The sequence below is a fragment of the Chrysochloris asiatica genome, unplaced genomic scaffold (assembly GCF_000296735.1).
Source record: "Chrysochloris asiatica unplaced genomic scaffold, ChrAsi1.0 scaffold00102, whole genome shotgun sequence".
Taxonomy (NCBI): domain Eukaryota; kingdom Metazoa; phylum Chordata; class Mammalia; order Afrosoricida; family Chrysochloridae; genus Chrysochloris; species Chrysochloris asiatica.
Genome location: NW_006408620.1, coordinates 1,284,798 through 1,300,900, shown reverse-complemented (window position 1 = coordinate 1,300,900; position 16,103 = coordinate 1,284,798). Strand labels below are relative to the sequence as shown.

Here is a 16,103-nt window from a genome sequence, read left to right as displayed (position 1 = left end):
GTCCTTTCTGAACTCCCGATCACATATGCAACACTTTGTTAGGTATTTGCGCTTGGCTGCCCCAGAGTTGTTTAAAGCTGCTCCTTGGAAACCCTAGAAAGGATCATGTTGAGTCGGAACCGACTCAATGGTACTTAACAACAGCAACATAACTTACTACAAAATAGCTTGATCAAAACAGCAGCTTTATTAGTAGCCACCTGCTCATAAATGGGAAGACAGAGCAACACAACCATCAAGTGCCAATGAGCGATGATAAAAGTGCTGCTGGTTCGTGCATTGGCAGCATGTTGAATCTCTGGACACGATGGAGAGTGAAAGAATGCAGACACCAAAGAGTACACACTCTGTGAATCCATTTAGATGAAGTTCATGAACAGGCCCAAGCGACCTCTCGGTATAGAAATTAAAATACAAATTGCTTTTGAGAATGTGGAATTGACTGAGGGAAATTTCAGTGCGATGGAAATGTTTTATATCTTAATTGAGGTATGGGTGAAAATATAACAAAAAGCAGTTGCTGTCTTCCAGTTGATTCGAACTCATGGTGACCCCATGAGTGTTAGTAGAACTGTTTGTGAGGTTTTCAGTGGGAATAAATTGCCAGACCTTTCTTCCAAAGTACATTTTGGGTTACTCCAACCTTTCGGTTAGCAGCCGTATGTATGTGTTAGCTGTTTGTGCCACCCAGAGGGTATGCATTATGTGGATATAGATCCAGTTGTCAAAGTTCACAGGCTATAGATCTGTCTCAATTTTCAAAACATTACTTACAAAAGGAGAAAACAATGGTGGATGTTCGGTCAGTCTTAGTCCTTGAATTGCTTCACTAGAATAAGTATCTCAAGGAAGAAATGGGCCTTGCCGTTTTAAGCCACTGTGAAGAGGGATCCTCTTCCCACCCTCATGCTCACACTTCCCAGCCTGCACCGCTTCCACTTCATCCCATCTTAGGAAAAGGCACCATCCCCCAGTTGTTCAGGACAGAAACCGGAAGTTATCCTTCATTCTTGATATCTCTTCTCCTGCATCCAATTCATCACCCAGCCTAGATAGGTCTGTCTCCCAAACAGGTCCACTTCATTCCATTCATGGGATAAGCCCATCATTTCTCATCCTGATCACTGCAGTTTCTTCGAATTGGTCTCCAGCACCACACCCAGGGTGAGCTTCTCAATGCTGGTTCATTTTTTTGTTTTCTTGTATGTGGATATGAGGGCTTTTCTCTTTCCCATCCAATAGGAGACAGCAATTGTGCCCATAGAGCCAGACAACAACCATACCTTCTGAAACTTTACCCATTGGGCAAGAGCTAATACCTGTTGCTATATCACCTGCTTAAATCCTTTCCGAAGCTTCCCATCAGCCTCTGAATCAAGCCCAAACTCCTTACTCTGTTTCATAAGGTGCATCTAACCTTTATGGCTGTGTCCCAGGCCACGTCTGCCTTACACTCCATGCTGCAGCCAGACAGACAGTGTTTAGTTCCTTAATGTGGAGTCCCGGTGTGGTACAACAGGAGAAGCATTCGACTGGTAACCATGGGTTCAGAGGTTTAAACTCACCAGCCGCTCCTTGGAAACCCTATGCAGGATTGTTATGAGTCGGAACCGACGCCACGGCACTTAACAACAACACCAAGTTCCTTAAAGTGGAAGGCATTGGTGGCTCAGTGGTGGGATTCTTAGCTTCCATGGGGGAGACCCGGGTTCGATTCCTGGCCATGGCACCGCACGCACAGCCACCACCCATCTGTCAGTGGAAGCTTGCATGTTGCTATGATACGGAACAGGTTTTAGCGGAACTTCCAGACTAGACTACGAAGAAAGGCCTGGCTATCAACCTCTGAAACTCAGCCAGTGAAAACCCTGTGAATCATAATAGTTCAGTTCACAGCCGATCATGGTGACGGCACAGAATGAGAAAGCATTTCTTTCCATTGTGCGTGGGTCACCAAAGAGCTCAGTTGGTGGCAGCTAATAAAGAAATTCCTTAATGTATCTTGTTCTCTGCTCTATAAATACTGTTCCTGCTGCCAACACCAACTTCTTTGATGGGCAACTCCAACATATCCTCCATCCCTGTTTAAATACAAGTTCTTTGAGCATCTCTATCTGTTTTGCTTCCAGATCTATCCTCGGCATCTAGCACAGCTCTTTGCACACAGAAGGCACAAAAGGATATACTGAATGAATCTTCCCTGACACCCCAATCCCAGAAAGACTTCTGTTACCTTGGTCATCAAAAGACAGTTAAATAATGCAGCAATTGTAACAGCTTCCATTCACTGAGCATCTACTATGTGCCAGGGATGGCGCTAAGAACTCTCTAATGCATTATCTCATGCACTTCCCAGGAAAGGGGATTGAGGGATAGAGATCAAAATAGAAATGACCTTTGAGGGTGTGGAATTGACTGCTAAGGCGTGTGAGGGAAATTTCTGAGAGAGAGAAGCAATTCTCCATTCACCAAATGCATGTAGGTGCCGACTCTGTGTGAGGCACTGCTGTAGAAACCAGGAATACAGCAGAAAACAAAACAGAACTGTTCTCGTGGCATTCATGTTCCAGTGGAGGAGAAAGACGTTAAGTTAACAAAGAAGTAATAATATGGGTTGTCAGATGGATGGCAAGTGCTGTGGAGGAACTAAAATAGGGAAGGACATTGCTGGGAGTATACCTGGTATGGCATTGTAGGATAAGTGCTAGACTGCGAACCACAAGGTCAGTAGTTCAAATCCACCAATTGCTCCTCAGAAACCCTAGATAGGATCGCTGTGAGTCAGAACCGACTTGACAGCACTTAACAAAAACAAGAATTCTAAGGTAGGGTTGTCAGAAGTGAGGAAACTCTGGAGAAAGGTCATTACAAGTAAAGAAAAACTGCAGGTGCAAAGGCCCTGAGGCAGGGGCTGGTGTGGTGCATTGCTTGTTGTTAAGTGCTGTTGAGTTAGTTCCGATTCATATACAGTGACCCGGTATAGGGTTTCTGAGGAGCGGCAGGTGGATTTGAACTGCCCACCTCGTGCTTCAAATTGACCTTTCAGTCCAGTGCTTATCCTATACCATCACACCAGGACTTTGGTGCATTTAGGGAAGACCAAAGAGGCAAGGCGACAAGGAGAAGGAGCAGAGACGTGGTTTTGACTTATGCTCTGAGAGCTGGGAAGGTGTGGGGATGTTTGGGAAGTGGGGTTCCATGAGCTGACTGACTCTCAGGTCACACAGCTTATCTGAGGCAAAGTCAGGAGCTGAACCCCAACTGTTAACTTCACATTGTCTCATTCCTAAAGGTGAGCTCAGCGACAAAGTCCTGGTGATTCCAGGTCTCTTGCTGCTGGCCCCCAATTCTCCCACACTCCAAAGCATTTGCCATTCTGGTGTGGCCCTGTAGGATAAATTTGAACTGCAAGGTCGGAGATTCAAATTCACCAGCTGCTCCTTGGAAGTCCTATGCAGGTTCGCTATGATGGGAGCCCACTCGACAGTACTAACAACATTCTGCTACTGACAGCACTGAGCCCCTCCTTGTTCCATGAGGTGTAACATGTATTCATGTCCACAGTCAGAAACTATACTCATCTTGTGGTGAATGGATGAGATGCGTTCTCTGCCCTCGCAGTTTCTGGCTCTTTAGGGGAGACAAGGAAACAGACAATTTGCATCTGATATAAAGTAGAATAAGTGAATGACGGTAACAAATAGGAGGGGTGCCTAATCCAGTTAGAGAGGATCAATGGAGGCTTCTGTGAGGAAGTGATATGTGTAGCCGGGGTGACTAGTTTGGATAAGGGGAGAGAAGAAACTAGCCACACAGCAGCAGCAGCAGGTGCAAAGACCCTGAGGTTGGAGTGGATAGGAGCACTGAAGGAAATGAAAGGACCATGAGACTGGGGTGCAGAGATGAAGGAACCAAGAAATGGGGAGAGAGAGGCAGGGCGGGCCACATGGGCCAGTGAAATGACCTTAGGCTTTATTCTAAAAAGGCTAGGATACAATGGAAGCATTATAAGCAGGGGGGGCCTGAACTGGGTGTTTCCAGTGTCCAGAGCTGCAGTGGTAGGTAGGGGCCTGAGCATGCAAAACCTTATGAGCTTTGCTGAGGAGTTTGGCTTTTATTCAAAGTGCAATGGGGAGCCATTGAAAGTTTTTAAGCAGAGAAGAGACAAGACTGAAAGCTCTCTGTCTACACCTTGGCCCAGTGTGGAGGGTGAGCGGTGGCAACAGGTCAGGTGACGTGGGTGGAGATGAAGGACCTGGTGATGACTAGAGGCAGCTAGGAGGAAACACCAGTGGTTCCTAGTGATGATGGGATGTGAGGAATACAAAGGCGAGGGGGAATCAAGGATGGCCTGTAGGTGTCAGGCCCGCAGGTTGGATGAACAGCCGTGCCTCTCCACAGGTGGGGGAACCAGTAGAACATAGTTGTGTATGTGTGTCATCCTCAAATCCTAAAAGTGTTTCCTGTGTGCTTCTCCCTCCAGAGGGCCAAGATCGGTCAGGGGACCAAGGCTCCAGAGGAAAAGACGACCAACACCATATCCAAATTTGACAACAACGGCAACAGGGACCGGATGAAGCTGACAGATTTTAACTTCCTGATGGTGCTGGGGAAAGGCAGCTTCGGCAAGGTACGGTCCGGCACAGCTTGGGGCTCACCCGCTCCAGGAGGATTGGCTGACATTTTCTGCTCTCACGGGTGTAGATTCTAGTGGTGGTGGGGGTGGGGTGGGGGATCGTGAAAAGCAAACAGAGCTACACTACAGTGTGTCATTTGTTGTTAAGTGCCATTGAGTCGGTTCCGACCCATAGTGACCCTGTATATGGATTCTGAGGAGCGGCTGGTGAGCTTGAACCGCCAACCATGCAGTTCAAAGTGACTTTGCAGTCCAGCGCATTAACCCACAGCACCACACCGGTTTGTAATAGGAGCAGGAGGCACAGCAGACTGCTAACTGTAATGTCAACTGTTCAAACCCACCAGAGAGAAAGATGAGGCCTTCTGCTCCCGTAAAATTTTACTCAGCCTTGGAAACAATATACAGGGTCGCTATGAGATGGAATCTGCTTGCTGGCAGTGGGTACGGTGTCTAATGTATACAGTGTTACAGACAAATTGAGAGGGGACCCACTCAGACTGTCGAGGGGGTGACCTAGCCTGAGACCTGAATGGTGAGAAGGAGCCAGCATGCATTCAGAGAGCTAGAGTAAAGAAGGTCTCAGGCAGAGAAGTGCAGGTCCCAAGGGAGGAGACCAACCCCGTTGTGAGCACAGGAGAGTGGGAGGTTGTGAGTTGCAGTGGTGGGCAGGGGCCTGATCATGCAAAACCTTATGAGCTTTGATGAGCAGTTTGGATTGTATTCAAAGTGCAGTGGGGAGCCATTGAAAGTTTTTAAGCAGAGAAGGGACATGAGTGGATTTTGTCGCTTGGAAAAGATCACTCTGGCAGCCAAGAATGGAATTGGCTTCTTTCAAACAGCCGCTCAGTGGAAGGATGACCCTGGGACTTGTATAATGATTCTGGATGCTTTTATAGACACCCTGAGATGTCGTTTTACTCAAGTTGAGATTGTGTGATAAGTATTTCTGACTTGTTTAGTGTTGTTTTGTGTTTTTTAATCCCTTTGTGTGCCACAAAGATGTCTAGTATAAATCTCATACCACGAATTCAGGTGTGCAAACAATATCAATTTCGTATACATCCCAGTAGTTTAAGCCAAAAATCAGGCATTATCCTTGACGGCTCCCCCTTTTTCTTTCATCCTTATTTCCCTTTCCCACCCTAACGATCTATAATTCATCCACAAATCCTGACAGCTCCTTCTCCAAAGTATAACATGAATTCACTGTTTCTCTCATCTTCACTAATATAGTCCTAATCTCAACATACCTGTCACCTGGACCCCTATAGAGGCTCCTAATTGGTTTCCCTGCTTGCCTACTAGTTGCCTATAATCAATTTATTTGCAGTCTAGCAGCCATGGTAATTTTGAAAACTTAATTTGATGAACGTGTGCCTGCTTACAAGCCTCTGCTTACTTCCCACTGCAGTTAGAAAACAGACATTGGTACTAGACCCTTGATAATCTAGCCCTTGTCTTTTTCTTGACTTCTTTCCCATCACCCACTCTGCTGTGGCAACAGTGGCAACAGGTTTCTAAACTGCACAAATGTCCATCGCCCCTTAGAAATTTGGTGATATTGTTCCTTTTGGCCATTGCATGCTTGACTTGTTCTTTTTATTTTTTTAAAGTTTTTATTGTGAATTAAGTAATAGTTTACATGGGAGAACATCAGCTTTACATTCAACCTATAGTATTTCGTTTCATTGCAATGACTACAGTCTCCTCCATCCATCATCATTCAACAGCATTTGCTTCCATTCCCTGTGGGGTTTTTTTTTGTGTTTTTTTTTTTCCAGTGTACACTGAAGCACTCAGGAATATATAACTATTCAAACAACCAAATGGTACAGCCCGAAAGCCTGCCCCCCAGCCATCAGCACACGGTCCCTCTCCCTCCCTGAGTCCAGAGTCCCCAGCTGCTCCATCTCTCCACGTCCTCGTCTCTGCCTCCATCTCTGGCATCGCTGCTTCTCTGGATAGGGTCCTGCACTCCACTCTTCCCTCTTGATGGTCCCAGGGTCCTCTGCTCCTGGACTGCAAGATCAACCACTCCCCTTTTGTTACAAAACGGATGACTGGTTCTTGTAATTCACATCTCAATTTCAATGTCACTTCCTTTAAGGCTTTCTTAACCACTCACTCAAAAAAGACCAATTTTTCTCCAACATACTTTTTTCTCTACTAGTAGTAGTTGTGGTTGTTGTGAAGTGCCATCGAGTTGGTTCTGACTCATGGCAACCCTGTATAGGGTTTCTGAGGAGCAGCTGGTGGGTTTGAACTGCTGACCTTGTGGTTCACAGTCCAGTGCTGATCCTACAGCACCACACCAGGAGTCCATGATAATGTATAGACACACCATAACGCTATGAGTCGGAACCAACTCCATGGCATACCACCACCACCACCAAATACAACTCTTGTATTATAATATTAATGCTTTGGTGAAAGCTTACATACCAAATTCAGTTCCCGTTTTACAATTTCTATACATATTACTCATGACTTTGGTTACATTTTTCACAATGTGTCGATATTCTCCTTATTTTCATTCTGTTTCTGTTTCCATTAATGTAGCTTTTCTGCCTGACCCCTTTATCTTATCGTCTTTGCTTTAGGGTAAATGTTGATCATTTGGTCTCAGAAGGATGATTTTTTAAAGGAGCACAACACATCTTATAATATTGCTGTTGTTAAGCACCGTTGAGTCAGTTCCGACTCATAGGGACCCTAGATAGGGTTTCTGAGGAGCTGCTGGTGAGTTTGAACTGCCAACCTTGTGGTGCAAACCCACCTTAAGGTTGAATGCTTATCCTACATTACCATACCCGGCTTCACAGGTGATATTTGTTATTTTATGAGCCCGTCTGCTCTATAGCTGAAAGGTGCTCGCCAGGATGGTTTTAGTATAAAGTTTAAAGGGTATCTCATGGCATGTTCTCGGGATTCCTCTAGTCTACCATTTGAGGATTTTTCTACCGTTTCCACCCATTCTATGTGTGGATCATCTATTTTATCTCTAGCCAAGATGCCTAACAGTGATACCTTGTCTCTTTGCGTCAGTGAACATTTGGGCGCTGCGAGTTTATGCGCTAGATTGCAGGGTCGGTTTGAACCATAAGGTCGGTGGTTCAAGCTCACCAGCCGCTCCTCAGAAGCCCTGTACAGGGTTGCTATGAGTTGGAACTGACTCAAAGGCACTTAACAACAACAACGTATTACATCAGGCGAGTCCACCATAACTAACAAAAGGTATCTCAGGTCCTGACTGGCATACAGATGGGGTGGGACAGGAAGGAGGACCCTAATTCTGAGATTTTCACCTACTCCCTCCCCTCTTTGCTTGGTTAGCTTTGGTACCAATTTCTGTCTTAGTTCTTCAGTTTTGCTGCCACAGAAATGCCACCAGTAGAAGGCTTTCATGAACAGAAATTTATTTTCTCAAATTTAGAAGACTTGAAGTCCGGATTCAGGGTGATTGCTCTTGGGGGAGGCTTTCTTTCCCTGTCTGTCAGCTTTGAGGGAGGTCCTTGTCTCTTCAGCTTGTGTCCTGGTTCCTTGGATATTTCCATGTGTCTTGGCATCAGTCTCCCCCTCCCACCCTCACCCCCTGCTGGAGTGTGGTTGTTAAATGTCCTCAAGTCATTAGCTCTCATAGAGACCCTGTATAGGGTTTCCAAGGAGCAGCTGGTGAACTTGAATTGCTGACCTTGTGGTTCAAACCCTCTTAAGATCTTAGTGCTAGAGCCCCCACACCAGGACTCCATCGAGGTTAGACATAGAGGTTAGAATTTACAACACATTTGTTTCCTTTTACTATTTTTATTAAAAAAATTTTTTTATTGTGAATTGGGTAAAGGTTTACAGAGCAGATTAGTTTTCTACTCAACAGTTCATGCACATTTTGCTTCAGGTCATTGATTGCAATCCCCACAATGTAACATCATGTATCCCCCTTCCTCCCTGCGTTTCCTGTTAACACTCCTTCTCCTTTCCTAACCCTTCTGAACTCTGCCCTTAGGTAAATGCTCAAATTGTTGATTATTGTAAGGTAGCTGTACTTCCCTGGTGTTACTGTTCTCTGTGTAGATCTGTCTGTTGTTTGGTTGAAAATTAAACCATGGGGGTGAGTTCATGTCCAGACCTGAAGCGTGCTAGTAACCATAGTTTTTGGGTATTCTACCATCTCAGTATGACCAATAAGCCCCCTTTTTTTTAATTTTTTTTTTTAATGATTTTTATTTTGTTTCACATTTTCCTTCCACTGTATGAGAACCTTCTAGTGTGACGTATACATCACGTGTTTTGGAAGGACGCAATTCAGCCTATAAGATAACACCATCCTTCTATTGATCCATTTCAAAACAAGTTGCGGACTTCTGTTCGGTTTACCTCTAAACTCTTCAGCCTGAATATCATTAACCAGAATTATTTGCTCACCATATATTTACATATAGTAAAAATTTACATACAATAAAATGCAAAAATCCTAAGCGTATCACTCTGTGAATTGTGAGGACTGCATATGTGGCACTGTAGGATAAAGCACCGGACCGCAAGGTCGGTTTGAACCAAAAGGTTGGTGGTTCAAACTCACCAGCTGCTCCTTGGAAACCCTATACAGGATCTCTATGAGTCGGACCTGACTGGATGGCACTTAATAACAATAACAACATGCCTTTGTGGTAGGTGCTTTCTAGTCGGTTCTGATTCATAGAACCCTGTGCACAACGCAATGAAACCCTGCCCAGTCCTGTGCTGTCCTCACAATTGTTGTTTGAGCCCATTGCTGCTGCCACTGCGTCAGTTCATCTCCTTGGGGGTCTTCCCCTTTTTCTCCGACACTCCACTTTACCAAGCGTGATTTCCTTCTCCAGGAACTGGTCCCTTCTGTTAACATGTCTGAAGTATGAGAGACAAAATCTTATCCTCCTGGTTTCTAAGGGGCCCTCTGTTTTTACATCTTCTAATGCAGATGTTAAGGAGCTCTGGTAGCGTAGTGGTTACGAATTGGGCTGCGAACCTTAAGGTCAGCGGTTCGAAACTACCAGCCGCTCCGCAGGAGAAAGATGAGGCTTTCTACTCTTGTAAAGATTTACACCCTCGGAAACCCTGTACAGGGTCGCTATGGGTCGGAACCGACTCGACGGCACATATCAACAACAACAACAATGCAGATGTTTGGTCTTCTTCCAGTCCCTGGTACTTGTAATATTCTTCTCTAATACCATAACTCAAATGCTTCTGTTCTTCCGTGGTCCTCCTTATTCACTGTCCAGCTTTCACAGGCATCTGAGGTAACTGGAAAATACCATGGCTTGGGTCAGACACACCTTAGTCTTCAAACTGACATCTTTGCTCTTCATCATTTTAAAGAGGCCTTTTGCAGCATATTTGCCTAATGCAATACGTCATTTGATTTCTTTTTTTTTTTATTAAGGTTTTTATCGTTGATTGAGTAAAAGTTTATAGGACAGGCAGACCATCATTTGATTCAACAAATCATACACCTTGTTTGATTACAATGATTCTAATCCCCTCCATGTACCATCAGTTAACAGTATTTCTCTCTAGCTTTTCTTAAAACAAAACAACAACAACAAAAAAACCCACTCAGACACATATAATAATTTACACCTCCAAAGGTAACATTCTGCAAGTCTGCCTCCTGGCCACTGACTCTTAGTCCTTCTCTTCCCATGAATCTGGAGTCACCAGCTGCTCTCTCTCTCCAAGTCTCCATCTCTGCCTCCATCTCTGGCATCGCTGCTTCTCTGGATGAGGTCCTGCATTCCGCTTGTGCTCTTCTTCCTTGATGGTCCTAGGGTCCTCTGTTTCTGGACTGTAAAATTAATTATTCCCCTGTTTTTGTTACAAAACTTCTACCTCGTTTGATTTCTTGATTGCTACTTTCATTGAGTGTTGATTGTGGATCAGTCTGTAACAAATTTTGTTGTTAAGTGCCCTCAAGTTGGTTCCAACTCATAGGACCCTGTAAAGGATTTCCAAGGAGCATCTGGTGACTTTGAGCCACTGATCTTGTGGTTAGCAGTTCAATGCTTATCTTAAATAGCGCCACACCAGGACTCCCTGTAACAAATTTTGTTGTTAAATGCTGTTGAGTTGATTCTGTCTCATAGCAACCCTGTATAGGGTTTCTGAGGAGTAGCAGGTAGGTTTGAACTGCTGACTTTGTGGTTCGTAATCACACACACACACACACACACACACACACACACACACACACAAACACAAATATTCACTAACTCAGACCCAATAGAAATTTGATTTTCATTCATGTAACTGTCCTAAATGGTTGTGATCACACCCACTCTCTCCACATGGTGTTGAAGGGTCCCGGGGCCCTTCTGTCTTACAAGGCTCCATTCATCCCGGCAGCCTTGTTTTTGTCATTATTCTGAGGGCGGAGGGGGAAAGAGAGTGTGTAGGAGGCACCAGCTGCTTCTTCAAAGTCTTGGTCTGCCCGTGGTCCCTATCACTCTACCCACGCTCTGTTAGAACAACATCACGTGGTCACACCTTGGTGCAAAGGAGGCTGGGAGACAGCTCTGGTAGATAGCTAGTGGTCTCAGCCACGTTCCCCACTGTGCACTCTGGTTTTGATGGTGACTCAAAAGACCTTTTGACTTAATGTGCCCTTTGGTTGTTTAAATTATTATTTATTCCTGAGTGTTTTTGTGTACTTCCTTCTCCCCCCCCCACCCCCGCCAAAAAAACAAACAAAACAAAAACAGAGGGAATGGGCGCAAATATTGTTGAATGATGATGCACGGAAGAGATTGTAATCATTGCAATGATGATGTTCTCCCATGGAAACTATCACTCCGTTCACAATAAAAGCTTTAAAAAAAGAAAAAGACCTTCTGAGTTCGCCTTCCCATTTTCCCATTTCTTCCCCCCACTTCAAAAACTTCAGCTTCCTTTCTTCCGTGACATTTTCTTGTGTTCAAATCATGGACCGTGCCAGGTGTTAGTGCTGACTTCCCTGAGGCCCAGCACAAGCCAGGAATAAATCAAGTAGGATGAAGTTGACAGCTTCTGAAATTCAAAGAGAACAGTGGTAAATCCTTTGAACTGGAGTGTCCAGGTAATACGCTGCTCTGTACAGAAGTCCCACCCTCTGCTACTGCTTTATATGAGCTACGTGATGGAAAATCAAAAGCAGCTCTTCCGGTGCTTGACATGCCTCAGAACTGCCCGAGAGGTTGATGACATTAAAGTTATGGTTGTCACTAAGGAGACCATAGAGTCCTGGTATGGTGCTGTGGATCAACACGGAACTGCTTACCACAAGGTTAGTGGTTCAAACCCACCAGCACTCCTTGGACACCCTATACAGAGTCATTATGAGTCAGTCATAATAAAGCAAAAGACTTTTTATTCTTTGGGCAGCCTTTTGCGACAGTAAAGGGGCAATAATTTTTCTTTCAACAAATTCTCCTAAAACAGGTTAAATATACAGCTAGTCCCAGTGTGGTGCTGTGGGTTAATGCACTGGACTGCAAAGTTGATTTGAACTGCAAGGTTGGCGGTTCAAGTTCACGACAACAAAGAGACCATTGAGGGTGAGGCAGTGACCCCCTTCATGCCCCCAAAGGCACCTCTAGAGATTGCATTGATGAATCACTGTCTCAGGTGCTGAGGCCAGGCACTCCCTCTCAAAATTCAGAGTATATACTACAGGACGGATTTTAGTGCAGGTCTCAGGTCCCAAATAGTAATCATTCACATATATAAACTGGTGTGGCACTGTGGGTTAATGCACCAAACTGCAAAGTCGTTTGAACTGCAAGGTCAGCAGTTCAAGCTCACCAGCTGCTCCTTGGAAACCCTAGACAGGGTCGCTATGGGTCGGAACCGACTTGGCAGCTCTTCACAACAACATCTAAACTTTTTAATTTAATTTTTTGGCATATACATGCCTCCGTTGTGCTGTCATACTTTTTAAAAAATTGATTTTAAGTTCACTTTCTTTTCTTCTTGTTTTTTTTTTTCCCCCCGTAGAATCTTTTACAGCTCATAGCGACCCTGTGTAGGGTTTCTGAGAGTGGCAGGTGGGTTTGAACTGCTGACCTTGTGGTTACCGGTCCAGTGCTTATTCTACAGTGCCACACCAGGGCAGCCTCACCCTGTTGTTGTTGTTAAGTGCCATCAAGTCAGTTCCGACCCACAGCGACCTCTGTATAGGGTTTCTGAGGAACAGCTCGTGAGCTTGAACCGCCAACCTTGCAGTTCAAATCAACTTTGCAATCCAGTGCATTAACCCACAGCACCACACCAGGACTAGCTGTATATTTAACCTGTTCTAGGAGAATTTGTTGAAAGAAAAATAATTGTCCCTTTACTGTCGTGAAAGGCTGCCCAAAGAATAAAAAGTCTTTTGCTTTATTTTTTGTTAATATCTGGAAGGTATAGAAAGTCTCTGATCTTTACTTCCCCTCCACCATATCCTTTTCTTTCTCGCTTTTTTCAATACTTTACTTTTTTGTTGTTTAACATATACACCAGTTCAGCTGTTTCTGTACAGTTCAGTGGCGTTGATTATATTCTCCAACCTCTGGTTACATTCTGAACCTCCGGTTCAGGTTCTGAATTGTTCCTCCCCATGAGTCGGGCTGCTAACCTCATGGTCAGCAGTTCGAAACTACCAGCTGCTCCGCGGGACAAAGATGAGGCTTTCCGCTCCCGTAAAGATGTACAGCCTCAGAAACCCTGTACAGGGTCGCTATGAGTTGGAACCGACTCCACAGCACACTACCACCACCATTAACATCAACTCTTTACCCTGCTAAACTTTACTTTTTCTACTCTGTTCGGTTGTTGTTTTTAGTTGCTTCTATTTACTCAACATTTCCTACGTCCTTAAAAATGACTCCTGTGATCTTAATCCTCCCCAGAAAATCAAAACTGCTCTTTGAGATTTGCTGCCTCTATTTCTTCTCTACCCACCCATTCTTTACTCTTTGGCACTATGACCCCTGTCCACGGCAACTTGCTGAAACAAGTCTTCAAGGTTATCTGTGATCTCCTCACTCCTCAACTCTCCAGACCTGAGCACAAGGCATAATGGCTTGCTTGTGACCACAGAGGGCAGGCATGAGGTAAGGGGAACTGAAAATAAGGTTGGGACCCATTCACCATACTGGGAAGACATCATCGCTTTTGCGTTATCTGTCTAATGGGAAAGGTTTAATAATAATTGATTCAGGAAGTATTCAGTGAGCACCTACTATGTGCCTTGCATGCTTTTAGATGCCGAGGAAACAGCAAGAATATCTGCCTTCCTGTCATTTGTACTTCAGTGGCAATGTACCAGCAAACATTTTTGAATCTTTACCATGTATCTGTTCTTGTGTCTTATATGTATCAATTTCACCATGATCTAGGGACTGTGTCTCCTTTTTACAGATGACAGAAGTGAGATACAGAACGTTGAAATAGCAGGCTCCAAGTCATACAGCTAAGTAACTGGCATTTCACAGTCGAAGTTGGACCTGTATGATCCTAGACTCTTGGTGGCTTGACATGTATTGATAAATTGTTGTTGTTAAGTGCCTTCAAGTCGGTTCCGGCTCATAGTGACACTGTATAGGGTTTCTGAGGCGCGACTGGTAAGTTTGACCGACCAACCTTGTGATTCAAACCGACCTTGCAGTCCAGAGCATTAACCCACAGCGCCACACCAGGATTCCCCTGGTGTAATAAGATTATACCATATAATAAGATTGAATTGCTGACTTTGTAGTTCAAACAGACCTTGTCATTCAGTGTTTTATCCTACAGCACCACACACACATATATAACCTTATTTTATATATGTATGTATACATACATACATATATCTATCTATATGTATGTTGTTGTTAGGTGCTATTGACTTGGTGCTGACCCATAGCGACTGTACACACAACAAAATGAAACACTGGCCGGTCCTGGGCCAACCTCGCAATTGTTGCCTTGCTTGAGTTTATTGATGCTGCCATTTGGCCAATTCATCTCGCTGGGGGTCTTCCTCTTTTTCTCTGACACTCCACCTTATCAAACATGATATCCCTCTCCAGTGACTGGTCCCTCCTGACCATATGTCCGAAGTATGAGAGACAAAGTCTGGCCATCTGGCCTCCAAGGAACACTCTGGCTGAACCTCTTCCAAGACAGATCTGTTGGTTCTTTTGGCAGTCCATGGCACTTTCAGTATTCTCCTTCAACACTGCAACTCAGATGCATCAATTCTTCTATCTATGGTCATCCTTATTCACTGTCTAACTTTCACATGCATATGAAATTATTGAAAATACCACGGCTTGGGTCAGGAGCATCTTAGTCCTCCAGCTGACGTCTTTGCTCTTCAACACTTTGAAAACGTCTTGTATAGCAGATTTGCCTAATGTCTCGTTTGATTTCTTGGCCGCTGCTTCCATGAGTGTTGATGGTTGATCCAAGAAAAATGAAGTCCTTGACAACTTCAATCTTTTCTCCTTTGATAAAAATGTTGTTTATTGGTGAGGATTTTTGTTTTCTTTACATTGAGATGCAATCCATACAGAAGGTTGTGGTCTTTGATCTTCATCAGTAAATGTTTTAAGTCCTTATAATTCATTTAAAGTGTATATATATTTTTTGGGGGGGAAAGCCCCTGAAAACATTTTTTGGGGAATCTTGGCTTCCTACATAAGAATCCCACAGCACATACCACCCAGAGCTCCAAGTCCCAAACTACAGAGGCTCTTGCTAGAGCAAAGCACATCACTTTGAATTACAAGGAGATTAAAAAGCAGTTTCTTTCCTACCAGTAACAAAGGACTTTCTTTTCTAAAGTCTTTGAGCTCCTGTTGTAGTCTATCCTGATTTTAATCTCATTAATGCTACATATTGTGTTCTTTCTCTCGAACACACAGATGCACACACACACACACACACACACACAGGATAGGGTTATATAATCATACAATCAAAAGTACTTCCCTTTGCTTAATTAAACCTGCTTTGCTATCTTCCTATGCCATATGGCTCCGTTCCTTTATCACATGGTTTACAGACATCTCAGAGCCTTTGCTACCTGTTCCCTTAATCTTCTTCCAGAGAATCTTTTGACATTTGCTGTCTGATCTTGGCTTCTGGCCTTCTCTCTGGTTCTATCCCAATTATGGCATCTTTTACTAACCCCCATTCTTCACGCGTAGTTCTGATTGCAGTATATTTCTGCCAACTCATTTTCCCAAGTCATTGTGAGGCCTTCCACCCACCCTCCCAAGCCTTCCAGTTCTCTCCTTAATGAGGAGACTTGCTCCCTTCCTATACCCCCTACATTCACTACTGAGAAGTTAGCAAATGCCAGAACAAGGACAGATAAGAATCCATTTTCTCCCAAAAAATTAATTTAATTAAAGAAAACAAAATATTAGTAATTTAGGTTTTATACTTGCTGTACGTAGATTTGCACTGTAGGATAAACATTGAA

The 16,103-nt window shown here is 44.1% G+C and overlaps 1 protein-coding gene across 2 annotated transcripts in view; it reads left to right on the top strand.

The window, feature by feature from the left end:
- Positions 1-16,103, top strand: part of PRKCB (protein kinase C, beta) — a 448,755-nt gene that overhangs the window by 313,776 nt on the left and 118,876 nt on the right. For both annotated transcript variants that reach the window (XM_006867193.1, XM_006867194.1), the window contains exon 9: positions 4,484-4,630. In XM_006867193.1, the coding sequence (XP_006867255.1) occupies positions 4,484-4,630 (147 nt within the window). The remainder of the gene's footprint in view (positions 1-4,483; positions 4,631-16,103) is intronic.